Source organism: Coregonus clupeaformis, chromosome 14 (assembly GCF_020615455.1).
Source record: "Coregonus clupeaformis isolate EN_2021a chromosome 14, ASM2061545v1, whole genome shotgun sequence".
In the NCBI taxonomy this organism is placed as follows: Eukaryota; Metazoa; Chordata; class Actinopteri; order Salmoniformes; family Salmonidae; genus Coregonus; species Coregonus clupeaformis.
Window position 1 is genome coordinate 34969882 of NC_059205.1, and position 23737 is coordinate 34993618.

The 23737-nt window shown below is 42.9% G+C and overlaps 1 protein-coding gene across 1 annotated transcript in view; it reads right to left on the reverse strand.

The window, feature by feature from the left end:
* The window catches only part of LOC121580978 (rho GTPase-activating protein 21), an 84146-nt gene extending 64530 nt beyond the window's left edge, over positions 1-19616 (reverse strand). Inside the window, 3 exon segments of the mRNA XM_041896230.2 lie at positions 784-978; positions 18353-18578; positions 19395-19616. Coding sequence (XP_041752164.2) covers positions 784-978; positions 18353-18421 — 264 coding nt within the window. The 5' untranslated portion in view covers positions 18422-18578; positions 19395-19616.
* Between the last annotated feature and the right edge of the window lie 4121 nt (positions 19617-23737).

The window sequence follows — 23737 nt, forward strand, 5'->3', positions numbered from 1 at the left end:
TTTGGATTGACCGAGAGCACTGTAGTTGTTCAATAATCAAATTAATCCTCAAACATACAACTTGCCTAATAATTGTGCACACAGTGTAGATATGTGTTGTATATTTGATGTATTGATGCGGTGCTCACCCCCTGCTAAAATAAAGGTTAAATAAAATAAGTAATAGTAAACTTGAGTTCTATCAGATTTGTTTTAAATCCTCTATAGTGGTAGAGAGTAAGATGACCTGTGGGAGCCAACATCAAAGACACCACATTCAAGTCCTCCACCCCCCACTCATTAAAATGTAGGAACTAGCTCCTCCCCTCTGCTGTCTCTGGCTCCACACCTACCCCCGCCCGGCCATCTAGAGGTGTGAAGGTTAGTACCTTTTATGTAGGGAGCTAATGATCCATCATGTATGACATTCCTGGGAGTGTGTAAACGTAATTTTTTTATTACCATAGCATTTTTGTATGTTCTCGATAGTTATGTACTTGGAAATGTATCAATTGACCAATTGGGCCACTTGGGTACATTTGGGCAAACTGGTGAGGGACACCTGGGAGACTTGATACAAAATATTATGTAGATCTCTCATTCTTGAATGTATCAGTCTGAAACTTTGCACACACACTGCTGCCCTCTTGTGGACAACATCTAAGTTACTGATTTTACTCAAATTGTGTTTGGGGCATTACTCACATTTTGTTGCAACTTCTGCCACAATGACATCATACGAAGTGCTAAACAAATGTCAAAGAACTGAATGGAAGCGCATGTGACCGTGACTGTGGTGCTTACCGGGAAGGGGTAAGGGTGCACGGCAGACTCTGGTGGGTAGACAATGAAGTGGCGCAGGGTGAAGCCGAAGCCCTGAGAGGTGCGCCGCAGATGGATAGTCTTGGGACCCGGCCATGAGAAGGGCTCCTCCTCTCCCTGCAGGTTGAACAGGCCTGCAGGGGAATCACCCCGCTCACCCCACTCCAGCACGTTATTCTGGGGGGAGAAGGGGAGAGAGAGAGAAGGGGAGGGGGGAAAAGCAAGGAAAGGCGGGTGGGAGACGGGAGAGAGGCGCAATTATTATACTGTACACAACTGTATGACAGATTGAAATAAGATATACTGCAGGTGACTACTCAAATTCTTAGAAAGGCAAGAATTGTGAGAAAGTAGTACAAAGTTCACAAAGAGACAAAAATCTATGCATGTGGTATGAACGCATTTATTCATTTTGAAAAATGAATCACATGAGTCTGGCAACGACTGAGTGTCTATTCTGTATCCTGCTACATAACGGTTCATAAGCAACAGTAATAATAAAGTTAAATCAACATCATGTGTCTAGACTAGGTGATCAGAAACATGGGATCTAGAGGAAATTCACAAATGCCTCCAGTAGTGCAACCAAAAAAAATAAACAAGAGATCTCAAGAGTCCGGGATATAAATAAGTGGTGTCTATAGAGTACAAAGGTATGTACAGCATACGTTTATAGAATATGTAAACATTATTAAAGTGACTAGCATTCAATGACTTTTGCACCATGGCATAAAACTAACTTTTTCGTCCACCAGCCACTGTGGCAGGTAGATTTTTTACAAACCAAAATATATATTTTTTTCGCTAGAATTACACCAACATAACACACACAAAAACAGATGAGCATGCTTTGTAATGTTTCTAAAACAAATGTATTACTAGTAAGAAGTAATGTGGTATATTGTTTATTTCATTTCTGTGACCTGAGTCTTAACCAAAATACCACAGATGAGACAAAAATGTACAAAAATGTTCACCTGCCCCTTTAAGGGCGGGAGGTTACCGTGGTAGTGTGATTTGAGTCATGTTTGTGCCTGTGAGATTGAGTCTGACTAGTAGAAGCGTTTTCTTCTCTTCCCTAGCAGTTGAAACTCATACATTGAAAAACAACCTAGCTTGTGAACAAAATGTAAATAGCCAAGAAACAAGGACAAAGTCTCACTTCAGTAGACTTTAGTTTCAAGTAAATTAGACCAATGTTTATGCCTGTGCGCAGCGCTTCTGAAAATTAATATTTCACTCAGCTCTTCATGTGCGCACAGCCCCCAGCCAGACAGTTTTGCAGCGCGAGGTGGAATAGGCTATATAGAATTCGTAGTTCTTTGACTTTGTGCGATTAATTTAAAAGCTATGAAACAAAACGGCGGAAATACTTTGAAAACAGCTACTGCAGCATTTATTTCACTATAAATGTGATCATACTTGACTATTTTTATTCACAAAGGCGAGTGAAATGCTCGCACTGTGGAGCCCTGACCACCCGCCAACGTGGCAGGTGAAATAGACATCTTACCCGCATTTGGCAGGTGATAATTTTATGGGGCAGCAGTCCCTAAGGTATAGGGTAGAGTACCGGGTGGTAACTGGCTGGTGATGACTGGTGAACAGTCTGATGGCCTGGAGATAGAAGCTGTTTTTCATTCTCTCCGTCCCAGCTTTGATGCACCTGTAACGTCTCCACCTGCTAGATGGTAGCAGGGTGAACAGAACGTGGCTCGGGAGGCCTTCCTGTGACACCGGGTTAATTCGAATATATGTTTTTACGCGATTTTCCAAATGCCTGTATCTCAAGAATCAAGGTTTTTTGTATTTTTAGTTTTTATGAGCGTTTATGTCCGCTTGTTCTCATGTCTTTTTGGTCTCATCTCCTTCGCTCCTTCTGTGCTGTGTGCGCCTTCCCAGTTACACCAGAGATCTGAATATAATGACGAGATACTCATGTCTCCGCCCTAACAATGTGAGTCGTTGTCCCAAAGGCGGGAAGTCAGGCGACAAGCTTAGGTCCAAAATAAGCCAATAGAAACGCATTGGACTTATTTTGGATAGATTTTGGCGAGAGTGAAACCACTCGCTTCACCTCTTCCTCTCCGTTTACACACACACACCCTCCCCTTGCCACTTATGTCAACAAAGTTGAGAGATCACTAATGCTGAGCGATTAGTGCTTTTTGCAGTCGGTTCGGTTTCGGTTAGATTATTAAGAAATAATCACGGTTTTCGATTTCGATAAACTTTTTTTAAACATTAAATGCACTATGCATTACGTGGGTTGAATGAAGTAACACAGAATAAAACAATTAATAAAAATCCCATGATGGTAGTGACTGCCCATTACTGATGATCACTTATTAACCATAATTTATGTCAGTTGTGTATATTACATTTGTTTTATTTGATGACTTCATTATTTCATTCCAAGTCATTCTCTCATCTCTATAGAGCTGCTGCCTATACTGTGTGACAAAATCACTATTTTAGTAGTTCTTCAAAGTAAATAAGGCATACTTTGACTGATGAATACCAACTACTAAATCGCTTAGATCATGTATTTTCAGGTAGCGATATGAAGCAACAGCTGCTCTCTATATCACCTCATGATCTGCATTCTTCTCTCTTCAGCAGCAGTCATAAAAGAAACACAGACCGGACAAGTAGATGCACAATGAATTATGGTTATTGTAGTTAATTACCACATTTTATGCGCTAAACTCCCTACCACATCGTACAGTTCAGGCAGGATCTGATTTACCTCTAGAGAAACTGTACGATGTGCGCATTGAGCTCAAAAGGAAAAAAGCGAATGAAATGGAATTAAAATAATTGAAACAAAGAAAAATACAACATTTTTGTTAATCGCTCAGCACTAGAGATCACTTCTTCCTCTCTGACAAGCGGTTTCAACTCATTATTTGCATTTGAGGTTTGGTCCAAAAAATCGTTATTACTGACACTGAAACACTGAAACATTATTTTACTGTAATAGAGGAGACGTTTCTAACAATACCCTTTTTATGTCTCAACTACTCAAATTGTGCTTAGAGCAGACACTACTAAAACAGGAGTATCAATTAACATTGATTCTGGAAAATGAATGCTCAGTTTGTCGCACGCAGCATTGCAGTACCATGTACTGCTAGCAGCATTTTAGCCAAAGACTGTTATATTAGCTGTCCAGTCGGTTTTATAAATGTGCAATAAGCATAAAACACAATTATATAAAAGGAATTGGCAACTCGGTCTCATTCTGAGAAATAAGGTAGGCCAATTGATTTCAACATCTGAACAAAGTGGACAGGCTAGCATGCTGCTCAAACAGTTGGATACGGACAGAAGGGTGTGTTCATAACAGTTCAACTATTCTGTCTTGTTAGCTAGCAAATAGATCGAAGTTGGCTAAACTTGAAATTAGCTGGCTACTCACTAGCCTGTGGTGCTTGAGAGATTGTTTATGAGACCTGTGTTAATTTCTATAATGCCTGCTACAAGAAGTTAGTAATGATTATTTATGTGCATTATGCATGGTTCTGGTTAAATGTGCAACAAAAAGGGCATTTTTATAGACAGACTTGAAAGCAAGATCAGTGATTGCAAAAAAGCAGGTTAAACTATTTTGATAAAATAATTAAATTATTAGTGGGGCTTATATTTGACTCATGTCTCACACCCTGAATTAGATTATTGCTGACTGTTGCACCTTTAATAACCCCCTACAGCTGAAATCTAATTAGCATAATACAAAAATCCCCATAAAAATCAGTCTGTTTAGGGCCTCCCGAGTGGTGCAGCAGTCTAAGGCACTGATCAGGTGCTAGAGGCATCACTACAGATCCGGGTTCCATCCCGCTGGGATGTCCTTGTCCAATCGCGCTCTAGCATGCACGCTGGCTTCGGTCGCCAGCTGTACAGTGTTTCCTCCGACACATTGGTGCGGCTGGTTTCCGGGTTAAGCGGGCAGTGTGTCAAGAAGCAGTGCGGCTTGGCAGGGTCGTGTTTCGGAGGACGCATGGCTCTTGACCTTCGCCTCTCCCGAGGCCGCACGGGAGTTGCAGCGATGGGACAAGACTGTAACAACCAATTGACTATCACGAGATTGGGGAGAAAAACGGGTAAAAAGTACCAAATAATAATAATATTTTAAAGATTCAGTCTAAGCTAGAGATATGTTTTTTGCTTGGGCTGCATCTCAATCCACCGCACCCGCCGATGTCGGCCTTCCACATCTGCGGTGAAAGGTGGCAGAGCTACAGCGGTGTTTGTCAGACCATGAGACATAACGAAAATCTGTCTTCTCACAACAATGTCTGTAGCGTCCGAACGGTTTGGCCTACAAACTATTATGACCCCTCTATAGAAAGTTGGTGTTCTCCATTTTCCTCTACGGCCTAGGGATTGGCATGAGTAATCAAGTACTCGAACGGACCACAAAAAAATCGTTCTATAACCAGAGATCACATTTTGTTCAAATACTGTAAAACTATTTGGTCGAAATTGTATCTTGAAGACAATGTTAATGTGCTTTGATTCTAGTATTCCATTTGTACATGTGCATTTGCGGGACACAACAAAAAAGAAAGCAAGCATCACACAGTTCTGCTCCCTAAATTTCCTTTCACCTTCATGTCTCACTCACTCAATTGCGTTCCGACCGCTCCATCTACACAAGACGTTTCAGCTTTGACATTATGGGGTATGGTGTGTAGGCCAATCTCAATTTAATCTATTTTAAATTCAGACTAACACAACAAAATGTGGAAAACGTCAAGTGGTGTGAATACTTTCTGAAGGCTCTGAAGGCACTGTAGGCTAAACGGCAGTGTCACGCCCTGGCTCTGGGGACTCTGAAATGTTGAGCCAGGGTGTGTAGTTTCTGTGTTGTATTTTCTATGTTGATGTGCTAGGTCGTTTAGATCTATGTTGGCCAGGGTGGTTCCCAATCAGAGGCAGCTGTATCTTGTTGTCTCTGATTGGGGTCCATACTTAGGCACCTGTTTGGCACCAGTCGTTGTGGGATCTTGTTCCGTTAAGGTTTGTTTTGTGTAACCTGGGACTTCACGTTTCGTTTGTTTGTTGTTTTGTCGAGAGTTAAGTACTTAATAAAATGTACGCTTATCACGCTGCGCCTTGGTCCGTATCTTCCATAAACGATCGTGACAGAAGATCCCACCAAAAGAGGACCAAGCAGCGTGTCCAGGAACAGACAGCCTGGACCTGGGAGGAGATCCTGGACGGGAAGGGATCCTGGACTTGGGAGGAGATTCAGGCCGGAATGGATCGCCGTCCTTGGGAGGAGACTGTGGAGGCGCGCTATAGAGAGGAGCAGCGGCAACGCAGAGGGTACCGGCCGAGGAGGAAGCCCGAGAGACAGCCCCAATAACATTTTTTGTGTTATGCGGAGCCACGTACTGTGCCGCGAGTGTTCCGGCACAGTCTTGTACGTCCTGTGCTAGCACCACGCACGTGTCGTGCAAAGATGGGCATTCAGCCAGGACGGGGTGTGCCGGCTCAACGCTCGTGGTCTCCAGTACGCCTCCTCGGTCCCGTATATCCTGCGCCAGTGCCACGTGCTGTAGCGCCAGTACGAGTGCACAGCCCCGTACGTCCTGTGCTGATGCCTCACACGTATTGTGTGGAAGTAGACATTCAGCCAGGACGGGTTGTGTCAGCTCTTCGCTCCAGACCTCCACAGTCCGGCCCGGCCCATTCCGGCTCCCCGCACCAAGCCAGTGGTGCGTGTTCCCAGTCCAGCCCGGCCTGTTCCTGCTCCCCGCACCAAGCCAGTGGTGCGTGTTCCCAGTCCAGCCCGGCCTGTTCCTGTCCCTCGCACCAAGCCAGTGGTGCGCGTTCCCAGTCCAGCCCGGCCTGTTCCTGTCCCTCGCACAAAGCCAGTGGTGCGCATCGCCAGCCCGGTCTGGCCTGTTCCTGCCCCTCGCACCAAGCCAGTGGTGCGCGTCGCCAGCCCGGTCCGGCCTGTTCCTGCACCCCGCACCAAGCCAGTGGTGCGTGTTCCCAGTCCAGCCCGGCCCGTTCCTGCTCCCCACACCAAGCCAGTGGTGCGCGTCGTCAGCCCGGTCCGGCCCGTTCCTGCTCCCCGCACCAAGCCAGTGGTGCGCGTCATCAGCCCGGTGCGGCCCGTTCCTGGTCCCCGCACCATGTCAGTAGTGCGCGTCGCCAGCCCGGTCCGGCCTGTTCCTGCACCCCGCACCAAGCCAGTGGTGCGTGTTCCCAGTCCAGCCCGGCCCGTTCCTGCTCCCCGCACCAAGCCAGTGGTGCGCGTCGTCAGCCCGGTCCGGCCCGTTCCTGCTCCCCTTTGGGGGGTGGTACTGTCACGCCGCCCTGGCTCTGGGGACTCTGAAATGTTGAGCCAGGGTGTGTAGATTCTGTGTTGTATTCTCTATGTTGATGTGCTAGGTCGTTTAGATCTATGTTGGCCAGGGTGGTTCCCAATCAGAGGCAGCTGTATCTCGTTGTCTCTGATTGGGGACAATACTTAGGCAGCCTGTTTGGCACCAGTCGTTGTGGGATCTTGTTCCGTTAAGGTTTGTTTTGTGTAACCTAGGACTTCACGTTTCGTTTGTTTGTTGTTTTGTCGTGAGTTAAGTACTTCATAAAATTTACGCTTATCACACTGCGCCTTGGTCCGTATCTTCCATAAACGATCGTGACAGGCAGTCATGTTTGACAAATACAGTGGGGGAAAAAAAGTATTTAGTCAGCCACCAATTGTGCAAGTTCTCCCACTTAAAAAGATGAGAGAGGCCTGTAATTTTCATCATAGGTACACGTCAACTATGACAGACAAAATGAAGAAAATATTTCCAGAAAATCACATTGGAGGATTTTTAATGAATTTATTTGCAAATTATGGTGGAAAATAAGTATTTGGTCAATAACAAAAGTTTCTCAATACTTTGTTATATACCCTTTGTTGGCAATGACACAGGTCAAACGTTTTCTGTAAGTCTTCACAAGGTTTTCACACACTGTTGCTGGTATTTTGGCCCATTCCTCCATGCAGATCTCCTCTAGAGCAGTGATGTTTTGGGGCTGTTGCTGGGTAACACGGACTTTCAACTCCCTCCAAAGATTTTCTATGGGGTTGAGATCTGGAGACTGGCTAGGCCACTCCAGGACCTTGAAATGCTTCTTACGAAGCCACTCCTTCGTTGCCCGGGCGGTGTGTTTGGGATCATTGTCATGCTGAAAGACCTAGCCACGTTTCATCTTCAATGCCCTTGCTGATGGAAGGAGGTTTTCACTCAAAAATCTCACGATACATGGCCCCATTCATTCTTTCCTTTACACGGATCAGTCGTCCTGGTCCCTTTGCAGAAAAACAGCCCCAAAGCATGATGTTTCCACCCCCATGCTTCACAGTAGGTATGGTGTTCTTTGGATGCAACTCAGCATTCTTTGTCCTCCAAACACGACGAGTTGAGTTTTTACCAATAAGTTATATTTTGGTTTCATCTGACCATATGACATTCTCCCAATCCTCTTCTGGATCATCCAAATGCACTCTAGCAAACTTCAGACGGGCCTGGACATGTACTGGCTTAAGCAGGGGGACACGTCTGGCACTGCAGGATTTGAGTCCCTGGCGGCGTAGTGTGTTACTGATGGTAGGCTTTGTTACTTTGATCCCAGCTCTCTGCAGGTCATTCACTAGGTCCCCCCGTGTGGTTCTGGGATTTTTGCTCACTGTTCTTGTGATCATTTTGACCCCACGGGGTGAGATTTTGCGTGGAGCCCCAGATCGAGGGAGATTATCAGTGGTCTTGTATGTCTTCCATTTCCTAATAATTGCTCCCACAGTTGATTTCTTCAAACCAAGCTGCTTACCTATTGCAGATTCAGTCTTCCCAGCCTGGTGCAGGTCTACAATTTTGTTTCTGGTGTCCTTTGACAGCTCTTTGGTCTTGGCCATAGTGGAGTTTGGAGTGTGACTGAGGTTGTGGACAGGTGTCTTTTATACTGATAACAAGTTCAAACAGGTGCCATTAATACAGGTAACGGGTGGAGGACAGAGGAGCCTCTTAAAGAATAAGTTACAGGTCTGTGAGAGCCAGAAATCTTGCTTGTTTGTAGGTGACCAAATACTTATTTTCCACCATAATTTGCAAATAAATTCATAAAAAATCCTACAATGTGATTTTCTGAAAAGAAAAATCTCAATTTGTCTGTCATAGTTGACGTGTACCTATGATGCAAATTACAGGCCTCTCTCATCTTTTTAAGTGGGAGAACTTGCACAATTGGTGGCTGACTAAATACTTTTTTTCCCCATTGTAACCTAAAACCGGGGACAATAACCTAAAATCTAAAGGCCAAGTCTACACAGGAGTTTGCTTACCAAGAAGACAGTGAATGTTCCCGAGTGGCCAAGTTACAGTTTTGACTTAAATCTACTTGCAAATCTATGGCAAGAACTGAAAATGGTTGTCTAGCAATGATCAACAACTAATTTGACAGAGCTTTTAGAATTGTGAAAAAAATGAATGGGCAAATGTTGAACAATCCATGTGTGGAAAGCTCTTACAGATTTACACAGAAAGACTCAGAGCTGTAATAACTGCCAAAGGTGATTCTACAAAGTATTGACTCAGGGGTGTGAATACTTATGTAAATGAGATTTCTGTATTTCATTTTCAATAAATTTGCAAAAATGTCTACAAACAAGTGTTCACTTTGTCATTATAGGGTATTGTGTATAGATGGGGAGGGGAAAAAAATCAATTTAATCCATTTTGAATTCAGGATGTAATAAGTCAAGGGGTATGAATACTTTCTAAAGGCACTGTACAGTGCATTCGGAAAGTATACAGACCACTTCCCTTTTCCACATTTTGTTACGTTACAGCCTTATTCTAAAATTGATTAAATCATTATTTTCCCTCAATCTACACACAATATCGCATGTTTTTCGAAATTGTTGCACATTTATTAAAAATAAAACACAGAAATACCTTATTTACATAAGTATTCAGACCCTTTGCTATGAGACTTCCAGTGATCATCCTTGAGATGTTTCTACAACTTGATTGGAGTCCATCTGTGGTAAATTCAATTGATTGGACATGATTTGAAAAAGGCACACACATGTCTATGTATGGTCCCACAGCTGATAGTGCATGTCAGAGCAAAAACCAAGCCATGAGGTTGAAGGAATTGTCTGTAGAGCTCTGAGACAGGATTGTGCTGAGGCACAGATCTGAGGAAGGGTACCAACATTCTGTGGGGATGTTTTTCAGCGGTAGGGACTGGAACACTAGTCAGGATCGAGGAAAAGATGAACGGAGCAAAGTACAGAGAGATCCTTGATGAAAACCTGCTCCAGAGCGCTCAGGACCTCAGACTGGGGCGAAGGTTCACCTTCCAGAAGGACAACGACCCTAAGCACACAGCCAAGACAACGCAGGAGTGGCTTCGGGACAAGTCTCTGAAAGTCCTTGAGTGGCCCAGCCAGAGCCCGGACTTGAACCCAATCGAACATCTCTGGAGACCTGAAAATAGCTGTGCAGTGACGCTCCCCATTCAATCTGACAGAGCTTGAGAGGATCTGCAGAGAGGAATGAAAGAAGCTCCCCAAATACAGGTGTGCCAAGGTTGTAGTGTCATACTCAAGAAGATTCTAGGCTGTAATCGCTGCCAAAGGTGCTTCAACAAAGTACTGAGTACAGGGTCTGAATACTTACGTAAATGTGATTATCACTTTTTTATACATTTGCAAAAATGTCTGAAAACCTGTTTCTGCTTTGTTATTATGGGGTAGTGTGTGTAAATGTAATCAATTTTAGAATAAGGCTGTAACGTAACAAAATGTGTGAAAAAACAAGGGGTCAGAATACTTTCCGAATGCACTGTATGTAATTAAAAGTCTAATTAAAGTTTGGCTACATTTTCAGGTGCCTCCCTCATGTCAGCATCGGTCTGGACATGACAGATTGTAGCCAATTCACATAGGCTATCACCTACACTTCGACATGTAGGCTAATTATTTATGTACATTTACATACGCTCACGTTTTTCTTAACATAATAGCTACCGTTTTGGGGTTTTCAAATTAATTTAATTGGCTACTTTGGTTAATGGTCTTGGTGCCCTGGCAGATGGCCTTGGTGCCTTAGCAGATTGGGCACCTCTTGAAGGCCAAATGGCCTTCCACTAAAATCATGAAATTCCAGGCCTGCTACTCAGTTTGCTGCACACACCAAACAAATATTAGACAGCAAAGCTCTTGAGGGGATTCTCTGCTGTCACCAAGCAAAGCTTGATTTTGGAAGAAGCTTACCACTTAGCTAGATAGCTAACTAGCTACTAAATTAGCAAACCAAATGCACAACTGCAGAGCATTTAGCACATTTTAGACAGTTAACTTAATAGTAAAGATATCTAGCTGGCAAACATTTAGTTGTGAAATCCATACTGTAACTAGATCACCTGGCGCGTGCTGCACAACAGTGAGTGACTCAAGAGGCTCTGGTCTCTCATCGTTCTGTGCTTGTAAACAAACACCACGTGACTGGGGACTACCAGTAAGCTTCCTAATGAAAAATAGTGTGACAGGTGACGTGAAGAATGTGATCTTCTTCATCTGCTAATGTATTGCTCAAGTTGACTGTAGGTATTTACTTAAAGTAGCTACAAATATTTATAAAAAATGTAAAATAAACAGTTTCAACGGTATTGAAAAACCATCCCGTGGCGATTTCAAAATATCCTGGTATACCGGCCAAGCCTAGTGCTGTCAAGAAGTGATTGAATTCAAATGAATTCACCCAGCTTTTTTGTGGTCAACAAAACAGAAGTTCAACAGAACAGAGGGACACGGGACATCAGGGGCTCAACCTTATCATGGGAGAACGAGCCAATGGCAGAAGGGCTGCTGTGAAATAGAGCTTCAGGTGCAGCTGCGTGACACCTGAGTGAGTTTGGTTTGGTGGAAACTAACTGGACAAACAGGTTTCTGATTGTGTGTCTGCCCCAGCTGTGACTGTTGTTTCCACAGCACTAGCACAACTTCCCTGTTTGTGTGTACATGTGGAGGTGTGTTTGTCCTACATTCATTCCTTTACATTCCACTCAAATCCATGGAATTTTTGAGAATAATTAGGCTATGCAGTATGCGGGTTCTGCTGTAAGTTAAGCCTAGCTATGCTGATCTGCCCCTACCTATAACTATATGTAGGCTATTCAGTAACAGCCATATTCTCTCAATTATACAGAGCTCTTGTTGAGAAATTAAAACCTTATGAATTAAAATAGTCCTGAAAGGGCAGGCTTCAAATGCCTCACCCCTCGGGGCATGCCAACCCCAGTTCACCAGATCTAATTTAGCAGTGGATCTCATTCCAGCCATATCCAGTCCTCAGATGTGGCTGGGGGTTGTTGGCAGGCCGCTCCTTAGTCCAGATAGACGCATGCCTAGCAGGGCTATCATTGCCCCTCACAGTTAATGCTGTGGTGACAGACCCGGCAAATAAATTCCAGCCAAACATTCCCTGACCGCCCGATCGTCTCCCTGACCGGCTCTCGCCCTCCTTCCTCTCAGCTGAGCCAAAGCCGAAGCAGCAGGACTAGACAACCAAGCAGAGGAACTGCCTCTCCAGTTAAACACTGATACTTATAACTGGAGCTAGCATGATGGTTACAATGCAAACCTAATGGGGAGGATCAATAAGAGGTGATGCATCTATTGCCTCTAGTTGAGACAAAGGAGAACACATTGGTTACTACCAGTTCAGCACAAACACTAACTTCATGTATCACACATGAATTACAAAAGACAACCACAGAGAAACAACACACACAAATCCATTCTGGATAAATGATCATCACACACACGCCATTCAGTCTATGAATCACTACCAGAATGCCAGTGTTTAGTATTTGCATTGGGTGTGGCAGCACGGAACGTGTGTGAAGCACTGAACTCAAAGCTACGGTTCATTTCATATCAGATTGTGGAATGGAGAGCAGAGCATCAGAAGTCATACATCAGCTTCATGACAACAGCCTCAGGGCTTAGGACCTCAATGGAATCCCTGCCGGTACTATGGCCCCTACTTACTGAATGCGAGCTGCCTGAGCATATTATAGAAAACATTACTCTTAGGTTACATAACATAACTAAACATATACGGGCAACATGAGACATAAGATTACTTGAAATATGCTTTAAAACATTATCTGGCTTAGTTATCGAACAATGCTTTACTCCCGAGTGGCGCAGTGGTCTAAGGCACTGCATCGCAGTGCTAGCTGTGCCACTAGAGATCCTGGTTCGAATCCAGGCTCTGCTGTAGCCGGCCGCAACCGGGAGACCAATGGGGCGGCGCACAATTGGCCCAGCGTCGTCCAGGGTAGGGGAGGGAATGGCCGGCAGGGAGGTAGCTCAGTTGGATAACATTGCGTTTGCAACGCCAGGGTTGTGGGTTCGATTCCCACGGGGGTCCAGTATGAAAATAAAAAAGAATAATGTATGGACTAACTGTAAGTCGCTCTGGATAAGAGCGTCTGCTAAATGACATAAATGTAAAATGTAAATGTTGTATTGGAATATTAGCTAGCATGCTTTAGAGACTGAGTGTTTACACATTTGTATGTGGTCATTTGTAAGGTTCAGAAGCTGCAGCCCTTCCATCACAGTCACACACACACGAACTACAACGCACAAGCGCACCATCGATACTAAGCTAAGCCTGGAAAACTCCTCCAGGTCCTCCCTTCATTTTCAAACAGCTAGTATTTTCTTCAAACAGACGAGGGATTACGGCATTTCACTCTTGTTAGTCTTTCACTGACGCATGGCCTCTATGTTTAAAGGCTTATCAAGCCATGACACATGCACAGACCACATGACATCAGGCCTAAATACATCAAACACGGCCGTATTAAACTGTGAAAGAGTAAAGCTCTCTGTGGGCTGCCACATTTTACACCACATCTAGTGTAAACCAAGCACTTCACTGTGAAAGGCCTACGATAATGATGCAGAGCAGAGAGCCTCTTGTGTGTGTGTGCCTAGGATGTTTTGTCTTGTAATGCTGGCTTACGTATCATTGAGTTACCCACTTACCTTGTACGTTATGTAGCCTAATATATAATACCATTTTACAGGCCCTGTAATCTTGGTGCAGCAGGGCATTTTTTTTAAAGAAGTTGAAGGTTTTTCCATCCTGTGATTTCTGACCTTTAAGATGATTAGGACCTACCACATCATCCTCATGTGCCGAAAGAACGTTTGAAAGTAATTTGAGGTATTTTAGACATTAGCCTAGAGGAAGGAACATTTCTAGGACAATTGGGATTGAGCTTGGCGTGACTTCTCAGCCAAGCACTGGTTACCTTAACTATGAGTGAAAGTGGTTGTTCCTGGCATGGGAAAGGCAGTCTCTGTAGCCGTGCAGCCCCTTCATATCTTCTGTGAGCATCACTGATGCTTCCACTCCCTGGCTGAAGGTTGGACGGCACAGACTATATGTCATGACAATTGTTTTCCACCATGCAGAAGTATAAAGCCCTCAAAAAACATACACACACAGTAGAACTCATCAAGCTCAAAACATCAAGCTCGAAGCGATATGGGCAAAAAAATTATGTCTCTGGTTTTTTCAAGCTAATGGGCGATTCACAGTATGCATCATTTTAACGTTTTCTCTATATAAGCTTTGTTTCACAATTAAAAGGTTAATACACTGCATTTCAAACAGTCAGGAATAATCAAATGAATTCAGGGCTTGTAAAATTATACCTAGGCTAAATATAAGCCTTCCACAACCACAAGACCCAGCAATTATTTAAATATTTTATCAAAATAGTTTAAACTGTTTTTTGCAATAATCACTGATCTTGCTTTCAAGTTTATGAAAATGCCCTTTTTGTTACACATTTTACCAGAAACATGGATAATGCACATCCACTAACAATGACCAACTTCTGATAGCAGGCATTATAGAACATTATAAACTAGGTGGTTCGAACCCTGAAACAGCATTAATTTTTCACAGTCATGTTCATTGATACTCTCGTCTTAGCATGGTCTGAACTGTTCTACATTTTGGGAGTCATAAAATGTGTATTGTTGTGGGAAGGGGTTTGGTGTCTGTGTGCGAATGAGAAGGTGCACAGTGCACACAGCACAGAAGGAGCAGAGGAGACCAAAAAGTCAAACACTCATAAAAACAGGACAGAATGTAAACCTCTATTGCAATACAGGCATTTAGAACATTGTGCTGAAACATGCATTCGAATTAATCTAATTAGTGTTGCACGGTATACCGGTACCACAGTAATATCACGGTACCAAAACGTCATGACACCTACAATGCAAACATTTTAGAATACTGTAGTACCGTTTCATATGATACTACTACTTAATTTTTCAGCCCTACCGATCTAAAGAACCTGGTGGTGCCGGTTATAAAATGTTTATAATGTCAGTTTTGTTTATAAATGCAGTTGAATTTAAGCAACAGCCACTAGTCGCTTGTAAGCGCAGGTCCAATAATATCCACTTCACTTTCATGCGCATATCACGTGGCAGCTGTAATCATCCAGCCGCATCCCCTACCAGCCCTCACCTGCTTCTCTTTGTCCGCTCTTCACGCGCACCTATTCCTGTGTCAGTTTTAAAATATATATAATTTAGCCGTGATGGCGAGCGGGGATGCAGACCCTAACGAGTCTTCTGTTGTTAGATGTGTACATTTGTTACATTGGAGCAGCACGCAGAGCGAGCAATGTTGATACATTGTATAATTTAATCACCTGTCGGAGTAGACTTTGCAAGTTCACCATCATGCAGCCTCTGAGTGTCAGAGAGGGAAAATGGAGCGCCGCTTCACGACAAGCATACTTGCAGCTTTACAGCAAAGAAAACGGCTTGTCTCTAGCCTAAACGGTTAAAAAAATATGACCCACATTCCCGGATACCTTTTTTTCTTCCTAGCTAGCTAACAACCTGGTAACTTGACAGTAGGTTTAGGCAAATGTGATTGGCACAGGAAGAAAGGAAAAGGGTCTGCTACTCATGAGATGTGCGTCAAAGGTAGGATTCATATAGTTCTAATGTAAGCCTAAACTATATAAAAATATATATTTAATTCTGGTGCTCCTTAAATTCTGTTTGGTGCCTAACGTTTTAAAAGTTGGGAGCAGTGTGTGTGTGTATGTTTGTGGGAGGGAGAGAGACAGTGTGTTAACTGAAGAGTAAAGGTTTCATGAGGTGTTTTCCCCTTACTGACACAATGACATGCAGATCATTATGCATGTATATTCCTTCCTCCCATTCCTCCAGCCAAATCACAGGTAGGCCTTTGCAAATATAAGCAAATCAGCCATTCTATGCAGTATTCTATTATACACTGAACAGTGTGAAGTTAAATTCAATGTGTTGTATTGAGTAGAACTGTGAATTTCAGTGACAGGTTTTTGCGTAGCACATGCGCCGAATGTTTCGAAAACGGGAACAGGACGCTGGGCCACTGATTTTCTGCACAACTCAGTATCGTGATACTTGGCCTGGTATCATATCATTAGTAAAATGTTGGTATCGTGACAACAAACTAATTAATTCTATATAAAATCGCCCAGCCCTACACTGATCATCCGGCTTTGTAATGTGATGGGAGTTTAATTGAAACATATAACGTTTTCCGGTGGCCATCAATTAACTCATTCAGTTCATTGAAACATTAAAGTCTGATTCACTAGTTTTATTAAGAGTTAAGGATGTGCATCTTTCCCTTTCAAGACGATTCGATACGTATCTAGATACATGGGCTCCGGTACAGGAACGATACGTTTTAGTTTGAAACGATTCGGTGTGATTAGAAGAAATAATCGATAAGATTTGATGCGCTAACATTTGTTGCATACATACATTCATTTTCCATTTTCAATTAAAATCTGCAGCTGGGCCTCTCTGAGCTGGATCTGTCTGAGCAGACTTATCTGTATATGTGTGTGTGTAAATAATGTATACAGTATGTCTATGGTGTATGTAGGCACCTGAGCTGAGCCATAAGGGAAATTGGCCATCTACCACCCCACTATCAGTTAGGGGGAGGGGGCAATGTTTCCCTTGCTTTTTTTTACCAACTTTTTTCATTTGAATGCTGAAGGTGATGCATAGATGTGCCAGATCAGTTATAGGCCTACTTCTCGTTGGTCAGCGCATGAAGCTGCACACAGCGCACAGTTTAACTAGGCTATTGATATTGTCTGGGGTTGTTCGGCAGGCAAAATTACTTGTAGATCAATTACTGTCAACCTAATGACATGCTTAGTTTGACACTAAAGGAGAGGATGCAGTTGTCATAAAAGATTACAGTTATTTTCAGGAAGGTAGAAAGAAAGTGATTTGAGCAACAACAAAAAATAGTCAACTGGCGTTTCGTAACTTTTGTATCGATTTTCTGACAAATGCATGCTACATTTGGATCGGTTTGGAATCCTGCAGACCGATGCACTCATATCTTAAACATTTGAACCAGGACTGATGTGGTGAATCATTACATCCCTATTAGGAGTGCCATCAAAAGGACAGACCTTTAGTTTAATTCTGCAAGAAAGCAGAACACTTTACAGTGTCCAGATTTTACAGTGTAATGGAGAAAAGAAACTGGCAATAGCCTAAGCTAACCCATCTCTATATTTACCAGAGACTGAGCATAACAGACAACCCAATGCATACAGGAAGAAAGCACTGTCCTCTATCCAATTTCCGATATCCAGAGAGCCATATGATGCTCTGTAAATGGCTGCTAAACAAGTTAAGCCCTGGGCTTTAATGAGGTACAGATCACGGGAGTGGAGAGGGGGATCTGTCTAGTAGAGCCTATATAGGTTAGGGCTCCTCAGAGAAAACCATCCCATTCACTCTAATGACACACTAACTGTGGAGAATATCTACACTGGATGCATCACTATAGTATGTTCCGTCTGATCCAGCGACAGCAGTTAACTCCAATATCATTGATTGGTCAAAATGACATGATAAAATGGGTTTTACTGGGTTAAATGGACATAGATTGGATTAAAATAACCTATACTAGGCTTAAGTGAGCAGAGGTTGGTGGAACAGGCTGATCTTAACTGGATTGAGAGCTAGGCTAGAGGAATATTTGCAAGTGGGGAGATTTTGAAGCTGACATCTTTTCTTCTAGCCATGGTAGCCAAAATAATGGGCAACTGGGCATTTTTATACATGACCCTAAGCATGATGGGATGATAATTGCTTAATTAACTCAGGAACATCTGCTTTCCGGGACCACGCATACACAAATAAATGTATGCACGCATGACTGTAAGTCGCTTTGGATAAAAGCGTCTGCTAAATGGCATATTATAATATTATTATTATACTTTGTATCCCCCTAATTTACTCAAGTGTTTCCTTTATTTTGGCAGTTACAGGTAGCTTAACCTACATCTAATGGATAATCTCCAGGACCCCAATTTCCATGACAAGAATTTTGGGTCACCCAAAAACAACCTTTAAGGTGGTAAGATGTTGGAATTTTGGCCATGAATTTGAGTGGGGCTTATGTACCTCGCACAAAGAGGGTCTGGTCAGTCTCTCCTCTTCATCACATGGACCTTTCCAACGTGATGCCATCATTTCACTTCACACAAGAGGTGACAATCCTTTAGTGCACACATCGAAAGCTATAGATCCCAGCAAATAGACAGCAGTCGAGTCCTCCAAGTAACGTTAGGGTTCGTCTCTCCAGTTCACACTGTAATCCATGTTCTCGTATCTTGTCCAAATCGTTGAGCTGAATGTGAAACAAGTTGATTTGAACGAATTGCATTAGTGACTGCTGTATTTCAATACACAATACACTTTATATTCCAAGTTTGGCTAACAAACACTGATAAACATTGTTGAAATGTGAAAATGATAACCAACGTTAGTGCAAACATTAGCTTGCTATTGCCTTTCTAATAATCTTTAGCAAAACTATCGTATGAATGATTAGCTAGGTTATTACTAGTAAGCCAAGCAACAAGTGGGCAGGCAGGAGGCAAAGCCGATCGATGTGACTCGCTCGCGGACTAACGTTAGTAACTAACTCGTGAGGCAAAACTTGCCACCCTGTAGTTATTGTGCTCGGACCGAGAGCTAACGGAGACGTATTTAACGGGTATCCGTGCTATACGTTAAGTAATTTTCAAATCAGATAAAGTAAAATATGTAAAGTGGTAAAGAACATAGCCATGTCGTTACGTTGGTCTCCGATTCTCCTCCTGCCCTGCCTGAACTCCGTTACTGTAGCTGGATCCGATCAATACAAAGAAGCCAAAGTTTTCCTCGACAACAACAAACAACTTCGTTGTGGGGTGGGTGGACGTTCAAATTACAGATGACACGATACAGCAAGAGTTCTCATACGTTTTGTTAGCTAGATACATTTAACATTAAAAAACAAACGCGTGGAACCTGTTTAGCTAGCAAGCTAGCTGACTATTCTTCAGTAGCTTGTAGTTGGCGATAATACAAAAAATTACCTAAGTATCCGTGCAATGTGACTAAGTTAGCTAGGTAGCTAGCTAACGTTAGCATGCTATGTAATGGGCTAAAGTTAACCTACCTGTTGTGAAAAGCGACGTTACAGACTGTGTTGAAACGTATTTATTTCCCATAAAAATTACTCAAATAAATATTCTGGTCCAGTGTAAATTTCAATCATATTTCCATATCCTAACGAAATACAGTCACAGTTGTATCCCATCCCAACTCCGGGGAGACACGCGGCTGCTGGAAGTTGGAATTTTGTTTAAGCCTTCCAGAATCCCAAAGACCATCCTCTTTTCGCCAGCGCCACTCCCGGCCAGGCTTCTTCTTCTTTGGTATTATAACGGTCCGCAAACAAATGTAATAGGGCATGCCGCCACCTACTGTATTAGCTGTGTATCAGCCTACTATTACGTAGTATGACTTTATTACACTGTAAAATACATTTTTTATTTATTTAATTTTATTTATTTAATTTCACCTGGGATAGGATAAAGTAATCATTCTACCCCGTCGCCCCCCAAAAAAAAAAAAAAAAAAAAACACATATTGTAAAGTGGTTCACCCACTGGCTATAGGGTGAATGCACCAATTTGTAAGTCGCTCTGGATAAGAGCGTCTGCTAAATGACGTAAATGTAAATGTAAATGTATTGCCCTACCAACTAACCCTGCACCCATTAAAACCACTATTCCACTACTTTGGACCCATCTGATCCTACTCCAGGCCAGCAGACTGGGAGGACGGAACACTATAATTCAAAACATCTTGTAACTCTTCTGCGGTAAAATCTTGTACACCCAAGTACTCTGCAGCTGCCACCACAACATCTATCCTCTGTGATTTGTGTTCCATTCCTGCGTTCCATTTAACAACCATGGCCATGAACGCCAAAAAAACAACCTTACTGAAGCACATGTTATTCCTATCACTCCCTATTGGCCTCGGCCTACTCACAGGGATCCTCTTGGGATCCCTCACCCTGGACCCATCTTCCTCTACAAGTCTCTTCACTGCCTCAGCATATGACACCTTCTGCACTACTCTGATCCTGGCAACCTCAACCTGCCTTTCTCTCACCGGACACATCTGATCTCCAGCACCATGGGTACCTCTACAGTTTACACACACACAACTTTTTCAACCAATACTACACATTCCTTTGTCTCATGTCCTCCTGCACACTTATCACATCTAGGAATCTCCATCCTACACACTGCTGCCACATGACCATAAGCTTGACACCTAAAACACCATAATGGGTTCGGGACAAAAGCGCTCATGGCTCCTGGCCAATCATAATCAACATAGTTACTTCTGCTTTGACTCCTTACAAAGTTGCATGAGAAACTCCTGTACTAACCTAACTAGCATGCCTGCAAAAAGGTGGTGTTTTTGTTATTCCACTAGCTAGGTTACCATCCAATTGGCTACAGATTTTAACACAAATATTCAAAAATCTGCATTAAATAATTTGCTAATTTTCCCACAAGTGGTGTGTTTCCACCAAGTAGACTTGTTGTGGATAAAAGTCAGTGTGTGATGATGTAGTGCACACAATGTACTTTTTCGCTGAAGTTTTCATGTACCGAATAAAAATCTAAAGTTCAATGTGGTTCCATTGCATTTTCAACTCTACCGATAGTTTTGCCACAAAAACTGTTGTGTTAAATAGCAAATGTGCATACTCTGGTCTTGGCACGTGCTCTCTAGCCAACAGCTCGCAGACACAGTGCAGGTAGGTTGTGCGGGTAAACTAGACTGCATACGATTATTATGGATAAGAGTGAGAATATTTGTACTTGCCAAACGGCAGTCAAGCGTCATGTCACCAGAATAAGACCCTTAATTTGATTGGAAAGGAGCATCAAGATCACCATGCACTTTCACCACCCTGTGAAGTTTATTATAACTTATTCCATCTGTAGCCTAATAAACTGCATGGTTTCCGGAGTCATCATGGGAGGACCACACATATCTTAATATGACTCCAAGTTTACTTCCATATGATGGTTATTATATAAATATTTGCACATAAAGGAGTTTCCACTGCCATTTCTCGCAAAATAAATGTTACTTACACAAAATGATCCCACCATGTCGAACAAACAAATTATGTCTGCATTTATAAAATTGTACCGAAATGTTCTGTTTCCATCACAGCTGTCTTAATTTTTTTAATATGAATAAAAACTGTGGATGGAAAAAACTGTGGATGGAAACGTGGTTAATAAACAGGTAGTTTTGGTATAATTGTGTCTGTAAAATTAATTTCCCACTAGTGGGAAAATGTGCATATTGTCTTTCTGCAGATTTTAGACTATTGACATGACAATCTGTCACCAATTGGATGGAAACCTAGCTAGTGAGGCAGACACTTTTTAACTTTTGGGGCACTCAAAGTGATAAAACTCGGAAGGACTGAAATAGTTCTGAAATCTACCTGTTGTTAGCATTACATGATCATTTAGAAAAGTCTGCTTTTCAAATGTTGAAGAAAGACCTCAAGATAACTTCCTAGTTTGTCCTTCTTGAATCTTGGATTAGAAATCATTGCTGCTTAATATAGTCGTGGGAAGCAGGGAGGGGGGGTGTGCGGCTCCCCCTGAAATATCAGAATGAAAAAAATATCGGAATTAAAAAAAGTTGAATTTTTTTTTCTCACAAAAGTAGTGCACTGGGCCTTTACTAGTATTAGCGGACCAACATTTATTTTCAGCATCTCAGCTTTGGCAAAAAAGGTAGTTGTATAATTAAGAAAAGTATCTTACAGGATTCAATAGTTGGATTTGTAACAGCTGTTGCCCTGTCCCTTTCTCTGCAATTGTCATTCTAATGGGTCAAGAAAGAACAAAACCCTGTCCTCAAACATTTACATCAAAAGGTGCAAAGTTATTGGCAAAGACACAAAACATCCACATCAACTAAAATATTTTTCTTGATCAAATAACATGTGAAACAACCACTTGTTATGCAGTATTAATTTATTATCCTTACAAACCTCTTCATCAAATCAAATCAAATCAAATGTTATTGGCCACATGTGCCGAAAATACAACAGGTGCAGACATTACAGTGAAATGCTTACTTACAGCCCTTAACCAACAGTGCATTTATTTTCAATAAAAAAAGTAGAATAAAACAAAAAAGTGTTGAGAAAAAAAGAGCAGAAGTAAAATAAAATAACAGTAGGGAGGCTATATATACAGGGGGGTACCGGTGCAGAGTCAATGTGCGGGGTCACCGGCTAGTTGAGGTAGTTGAGGTAATATGTGCATGTGGGTAGAGTTAAAGTGACTATGCATAAATAATTAAGAGTAGCAGCAGCGTAAAAAGATGGGGTGGGGGTGGGGGGGCAGTGCAAATAGTCCGGGTAGCCATTTGATTAGCTGTTCAGGAGTCTTATGGCTTGGGGGTAGAAGCTGTTGAGAAGCCTTTTGGACCTAGACTTGGCGCTCCTGTACCGCTTGCCGTGCGGTAGCAGAGAGAACAGTCCATGACTAGGGTGGCTGGAGTCTTTTACAATTTTGAGGGCCTTCCTCTGACACCGCCTGGTATAGAGGTCCTGGATGGCAGGAAGCTTGGCCCCAGTGATGTACTGGGCCGTACGCACTACCCTCTGTAGTGCCTTACGGTCGGAGGCCAAGCAGTTGCCATACCAGGCGGTGATGCAACCAGTCAGGATGCTCTCGATGGTGCAGCTGTAGAATTTTTGGAGGATCTGAGGACCCATGCCAAATCTTTTCAGTCTCCTGAGGGGGAATAGGCTTTGTCGTGCCCTCTTCATGACTGTCTTGGTATGTTTGGACCATGATAGTTCATTGGTGATGTGGACACCAAGGAACTTGAAGCTCTCAACCTGTTCCACTACAGCCCCGTCGATGAGAACGGGGGCGTGCTCAGTCCTCTTTTTTTTCCTGTAGTCCACAATCATCTCCTTTGTCTTGATCACGTTGAGGGAGAGGTTGTTATCCTGGCACCACATGGCCAGGTCTCTGACCTCCTCCCTATAGGCTGTCTCATCGTTGTCAGTGATCAGGCCTACCACTGTTGTGTCATCGGCAAACTTAATGATGGTGTTGGAGTCGTGCCTGGCCATGCAGTCATGGGTGAACAGGGAGTACAGGAGGGGACTGAGCACGCACCCCTGAGGGGCCCCCGTGTTGAGGATCAGTGTGGCAGATGTGTTGTTACCAGTTGCAGAGGGAGGTGTTTAGTCCCAGGATCCTTAGCTTAGTGATGAGCTTTGAGTACACTATGGTGTTGAATGCTGAGCTATAGTCAATGAATAGCATTCTCACGTAGGTGTTCCTCTTGTCCAGGTGGGAAAGGGCAGTGTGGAGTGCAATAGAGATTGCATCATCTGTGGATCTGTTGGGGCGGTATGCAAATTGGAGTGGGTCTAGGGTTTCTGGGATA